At 41.3% G+C, this 6,869-nt stretch overlaps 1 protein-coding gene across 1 annotated transcript; it reads left to right on the top strand.

Annotated features, from left to right (window-relative positions):
• The first annotated feature begins 1,543 nt into the window (after nt 1-1,543).
• On the top strand, nt 1,544-5,628 carry cldn11a (claudin 11a). The gene is made up of 3 exons (XM_083924866.1): nt 1,544-1,961; nt 2,227-2,391; nt 4,137-5,628. The coding sequence occupies exons 1-3, from the start codon at nt 1,736-1,738 to the stop codon at nt 4,397-4,399; spliced, it is 654 nt and encodes a 217-aa protein (XP_083780992.1). The 5' UTR covers nt 1,544-1,735; the 3' UTR covers nt 4,400-5,628.
• The last annotated feature ends 1,241 nt before the right edge of the window (nt 5,629-6,869 follow it).

Raw genomic sequence — 6,869 nt, 5'->3', positions numbered from 1 at the left:
AATGTCACACCATTGCTGTGCTATCTCGCCCCCTGTTGGTGATTTGGAGGTACAGAGCATTGAAGAACAGTATGAAATAGCATGTGCATATAACAGGTTCAGCCATTAGAAATAAACAACCACCTTTCTTACAATAGACTTTTCAAGAATAAACCACAAAGAGTACAGCACTCAACACAATTGGACCAAAATGACCAGCAAGCATCATTAAGCAGCATCAATTACTGGGCCTGACACTTTAACAGCATAATAAAACATCACAAAGGCAGCCAACACAGAGCTGTAAAGAGAATATAATCAGCACGGCGGCTACAACCATTAACACACATTGAAGCAAAAAGAGAGCTTGAACAGTTTTTTGAATTAAATCCATGTGTTTGGTTGTACTCACCTGGAGGGTGTCTTCCAAAATCTGCTCCAGGTTCATTATAGCACAGCACAGCCAGTCTACCTATCCTCTCTGGGGGTGCCACTCTACTCCTCAGAGTTTTCTCACAAACTGCATACAGGCCTCAGACACCTCACTGGAGGTGGAAGTTCATGAGAAAAAAGTGAATTTTAGTTCAGCATGCACCTGTTGTTCAATTCCCTTCATGTCTGTGTTTGATTTGAGTCACTGAGCACATCCACCTGGTTGTGCATTCAATCAGTGATGAAACATAGAATCGAGCCCTTTTCCCCCCATTTACTGCAATACAATAACGCTACCCATAACCCATTATGACCCCCTCCTTGCATTGTTGCGCATTTGTACTGTTGTGCAACTCCCAGACCAGGCTCAGCTGCGACCGCATCTCACATGTAAAACATGTACCTCTTCCGGAGGTCTAGGTGTCACCTCCCCGGTGTTCTGCCCTCCTGCGGTCGCAGACGCTCATTCACCACCTTTCTTTTGTTCCATTCTCACATGTTTTCAGTGGAAAAACATTATAAATACTTTACATTTTAATGTAATATTTGTTTGTTTTTACTCTGTAACGGATGCGTCTTGAAATGTAAGTAGCGACAATAAGTTATTTGAGATACATAATAATAGTAATAATAATAATAATAATAATAATAACTTTAGTTGTTTTCAAATACTCAAAAAGTCCACAGAAATACGACTTTGTTACAGTGACGGCTTTCTATGTAAATGGTTACTTCCACATTAAAGAACACTCCCACCACTCCATCCAGAAGTGTTTGTTGGGACGATCCAAATTAGGTATTTTGTTGGAAAGATGCACCTGTATGACACTTATAGTAAGACAATCAATGTAGCCAGTAGATGGCAGCAGATTTCGGGTTAGGTTTTCTCAGCTTCCAACACTGCTCAAGGCTGCGTCGTCCCGTCAATTATCGCATTGGATGCAAGGAAGGGGCAGTGCGCACAAGCTGTTTGGAGATAGAATAAAAGTGGGGTGTGTCGTTTTCTCTGCTATTTCAGGAAAAAAAGTGTCCGTATCTAAGTTTCTGATTGGTTGAAGTTTTGTTTTTCTCTTACTGAACTTCCCCTTATAAAACCTCTGTTGCGGTGAAGTGAAAGCTTCACTCTTATGAATTGCGCAACACAGCTGATGGACATACTTAATTGCGAGGGGGAGAGTCAACTTTAATACTGGATTAACTTGTACGGTGGAATATTAGTTGTGTAATTAAAGTTGGCTAATTTTGTTGAACATTCTCAGCTAGTTTTAAAGTTTCTAACGGTTTCTGTACCCGGGACACGCGCACTTTACGCACCATTTGCGCCATGGCGAACTCGTGTCTTCAGCTGAGCGGCTTTCTCATCAGCTTCCTCGGCTGGCTGGGCATCGTGATCGCGACAGCCACTAATGAATGGGTGTATACGTGCAAATACGGTTTGAACACATGCAAGAAGATGGATGAGCTGGGAGCCAAGGGACCCTGGGCGGACTGTGTTATCTCCACCGGACTCTACCACTGCGTCACCCTAACGCAGATCCTGGACCTGCCAGGTAGATACTGTTCCGTGTACATCCCTGAAACAGCACGGTGGTTGTTTTCAGTTAGATCCATTAAGGTTTATTCTTTTTTTCTCATGTGATATTATGCAATTTATTGACAATATGATATCCCCACCACTTGTTCTGTACTCTGTTTTTTTTTATTTCATCAACCCTTTCAGAAAAAAATATACCCTTTAATCTCTGTGATGTGATGAAAATGTTTCTTTTAAGACATAAATAGCATATATGTACATTATCATATATGTTTCTATAGCCTACATCCAGACGACTCGTGCCCTGATGATCACAGGTTCGATCCTGGGTCTCCCAGCGGTGGGAATGATCCTTATGTCCATGCCCTGCATCAGCCTTGGCAGTGAACCCCAGGCCTCCAAGAACAAACGCACCATCCTGGGAGGAGTGCTTATACTCATAGTCGGTAAGAGAGTCAACTTTACTTTTTACACAATCAAACTATGAAGCTTAGTGGGGGGAAACAAACTGGTCAGACAAAATATACAGTGAAGCAGAGCAGGCCAAATTGTTTTGCGCTGCACATGCACACACCGAGATCACTTCCAGCCGTCCTGTGACCTCTTTTAACCCCACCTCAAATGCTTACAAGCTGCTGAGAGCAGAGGATGTTGAATATGACTGTCTTCCTCCCAAGGGCGCACACATATGCATACACACATTATATGTTCCTGACCTGCTCTGTTGAACCCTTCCCCCCCAGATCCCATCACATTCCTCTCCTCCACCTACTCTCATCCACACCCTGCCTTTGTTCTGAACCACATGGAAACTCACTCCCTGAATTGTCCAGCATACTGCGCTGATAAATATTTGACTGGTGCTGCAGAATTTTCCAACGCCTGTATCCCTGAAATGAAACTTCACCACCCGTGTCTGTTGTTTGGCTTTTCCACTGTCCATGTTATATATATATATATATATATATATATATATATATAGAAAAAGCTATTCCCAACATGTGCCACCCCTGACTCACAAACATCACTGTTACGTCGTACGAAAAAAATAAAGCCCTGACTTAGTTAAAAGATTTTATTTTTTGTCACTGGGGACATTTCACGGAGGATTTGTTTGTGTGTGCATGCTTGTTGCACAGCAAAATACAAATTTACTCACCATATTGCCTAACACTGCCTCAACACTGGCAGAAAATTCATCCCAGCAGCTATTATTTTGAGTCCAACTTTAATTATTTTTGTCAACCGCATCCTCTGAAGCATCCGTTGGAAAGCTTTCAGTCCACATATTACTTGTGGATTTGATTATTTCCCTTTCTAGTGCAGTATATATTTAAATTTTATTGGTGGAGTTACCCTCAGGGGCATACTGGCACAACTCCAACCCAAATGTGTCCTTATCAGCTGTATAGGGATTTCAATATTTGTATAAGTCTCAGATCAGACCTCTCTTTTGTAGTTCAAGGCAAAGCTTATAACACCATTAAATCTTGCTGCTAACTAATATTATTACACACATTCTTTCTTCCAGTCTATCATCCCCTTGTGTTCTGTTTGAGGAATAAAGTATATAAAAAAAACTTTACTGTGTACTCACACCAGCATATATACACTCATCTACACTAGCCTCGGTCCTTGGTCACTTTTAATCATATTGTACTGTTATTCGGTCTCTTTGACACTCCTCATGCCAAAGAGACCGCATGATGAGAAGGTATGTATAATAGGCACACTTTATGTGCACCATTTTGCATCCCTAGTTTTTATTATGTGATATGCTTTCAAAGATAGTGTGGTGATGCAAGATGTATGTGTGTTCATGTAATTATAATTAATATTATTAATAATATAATTAATAATCAGCAGCATTATTTTGCATTCCCAATTCAGTTATTTAGTTATTCAAGTTTTTACATACTATACAGTCCCCAAAGCAGTTTCAGTCAAAAGCAACTGGACTATTAGTCTAGGAAGACGTTTCACCTCTCATCCAAGAGGCTTCATCAGTTCATGTACGCATCTGACCAGGCTGGGACCAGTCAGGCCAGATCAGATCATTATGTAATTTTCTCTTTTTGTATCAGTGTGGGAGTTTTTTTCAAAGTAACTTTAAGCACTATGTGTTTATATGTTTCTTTTGGAGGCACCATTTTATAATTAACAATATCACTATTTCTCTATTTATCCTCAGCACTGTGCGGTATGGTGTCTACAGTCTGGTTTCCCATGGGAGCACACCATGAGCTTGGCCTCATGTCATTCGGCTTCTCCCTCTACACAGGATGGGTGGGCAGTATCTTCTCCCTGCTGGGTGGGTGCTTTCTTACCTGCTGCTCCGCAGAGTCCTCATCTCGCTCCTACCAGGACAACAATCGTTTCTACTACTCCAAACAGGGAGGTGGCAACCCGCCAGCAGCCCCCTCCACCAATCACGCCAAGAGTGCCCACGTCTGAGCGGGGAGGGATCGGATGTGTAGGGGACGGTAGTTTGTATATAGAGAGACATATACACTAGCACACATACACATACAACCACTGTTACACATAAATCTATACCGGAAGAGAACGAGACACATAAACACACTCATTCATGTTCAAGAAAAAATACACTATACAATACATAAATATTGTTGAATGAGCGCACAAACATACATAAAAGAGACATTCACACATCCAAACACACAAAGACTGTTTTTGTTGGAGCAGATGGATTGTTTTTGTATCAGAGAGCTCATCCTCCAGCCTCCTAATGTTGGGCGTGGTGTGGACTCTCCCTGCTGTTACATAATCGTACAAGCTCCTCAGTAACTGCCTGCACAGCAGCCTGAGGTCCCAATCACAGAGGCCTTCGTGGACTGAGATATTGATCTTCTATATTTCTTATATTTTTCTATTTAGATGTTCCTACATTTGAAATCCTATATGTCTCCGTTGATAAATGTTTTTTGTTTTTTAATGGTTTGTTGTTTTGAGCAATAGCAGGGTATGACAGTATGTTTGGAACTGAAAATGTGTTCATTAACAGCTCATGTGCATTGATTGTTCTTTGACAGTATTATACAACCCTCTAATGCATTTGCTTCTTGAGTGATGGACTTGATTAAAAAAAATGCAGCACTGTTTTTCCCAGCCGCAGCAGGATGACTGTAGAATAATGGGAACATACATTTCACAGGACAGCTTTAGACCGTAGTGTTACAGTCCGTATTGGAGCCTTAGCATGTGCACTGACTAGGCAAAAAATACTTACTTGATCGTACAAAACCTTAATCTTTTGTGCTTTTCTCCATCATCTGATCATAGTATTCCATAATAGAAACCTTACACATTTGTATGTGACTAACTTGCTTCTATTTTATTTGAATAACAACTGAGCAGCTTATCTTGTATCTGTGGAATTGTACATTTCAACTAAACATCTTAATCAGACTTCTTCACATAGAAGAGGTCTGTAGCTGAAAGTATGTTTCCACAAGCATGCACACAAAAAAAAATCAGTATTATGTAGATTAGCTTCTCTTGAAGGAATGTGATGACTTAAACGCTAAATATCCCAAAAGTGTTCAGAACACAGATGGGAATTTCCAACTCAGATGAGAGCAGAAGCAGTATGAGCTGGTTATTTATTGTTTCACTGATGTGCTGTTTTTTGATTTTATGTAATAAAGACAAAATAATTACTAGTGTCTTTGTCTCAAGTGTGTCACACTGAGTTGATAATATGTAATTCTTATCCCACACAGCACTTTCTTCTACTCTGTCTGGGAGATGAGTTCAAAGCGTAAATCATCCCAGGTTCTTTTTCGGCAAATCCATTCATCAAATAGGCCATCAAGACAGTTTTTTTTCGTGTGACCTCTTTAGACCTCTGCAGCAGCATGACAAGAGTCCTTACACATAAAACAAAGCACCAACAATGTAGTTAATGAACCCAGAGTTTATTGAAAGAGCTTATTTGATGACTGTATTTGCCGGAAAGGACCCTGGGATGAGAATTACACTTTAATACAGAGTGTTTAACACAGCAGACAGAAAATGATGTTGTTTGTGTGTGTGATATACAGTAATCACTACCTTGGAACAAGCTGACTGTGACACTGTTGTAGGGCGGTGACGCAGATAGGCTTCTCTTGAATATATGTGTGTGTGTGTGTGTGTGTGTGTGTGTGTGTGTGTGTGTGTGTGTGTGTGTGTGTGTGGTGTTAATATTAATGTGAATATAATCTGAAAACAATGAGAAAACATGATTTGTTATGAAGGCATCATATCTGTAGTGGGACTCAGTCACCTTGAGTTAGGTCAGCACAGACAGCAAAACTGTCTCTAAAAGCCAGGCACTGTGCCAGCCCTCCCCTGCCACACACACACACACACACACACACACACACACACACACACACACACACACACACACACACACACACACACACACACACACACACACACACACACACACACACACACACACACACACACACACACACACACACACACACACACACACACACACACACACACACACACACACACACACACAGTATGCAACAAATACGGATAATTGTGTCCAGCGTGTGTCTGCATGTGTCTATGCTCCTTTGTTCATATCAAGGTCACTGAGTCATTTCATAGATATAACATGATACTTTGGAAACATTATGTGCTATCTAGTTGTCCTCAGCTTATCTTCAAACACACATGCAGACACACAACTATCTGTCCTAGTTTCGACACATCATTCTGTCACTACAGTGCGTGTGTTTTCTGGCACGTCTGTGAGTGCAGGTGTGTGCGATCATGTCGGTGTGTGTATTCCCTGAAATGTGATGCTGTTCCAGGCATGGAGCCATCCGGTCCAGTCCAGGAGGCCAGTGGGAGGGGTCCACGCTGTTCTGTATTACTGCGAGAGACTGTAGTGTTGTGTTAT

This window comes from Echiichthys vipera (assembly GCF_963691815.1).
Source record: "Echiichthys vipera genome assembly, chromosome: 12".
NCBI lineage: Eukaryota > Metazoa > Chordata > Actinopteri > Perciformes > Trachinidae > Echiichthys > Echiichthys vipera.
The sequence above is the reverse complement of the archived record's forward strand: the minus strand, read 5'-3'. Positions and strand labels throughout refer to the sequence as shown.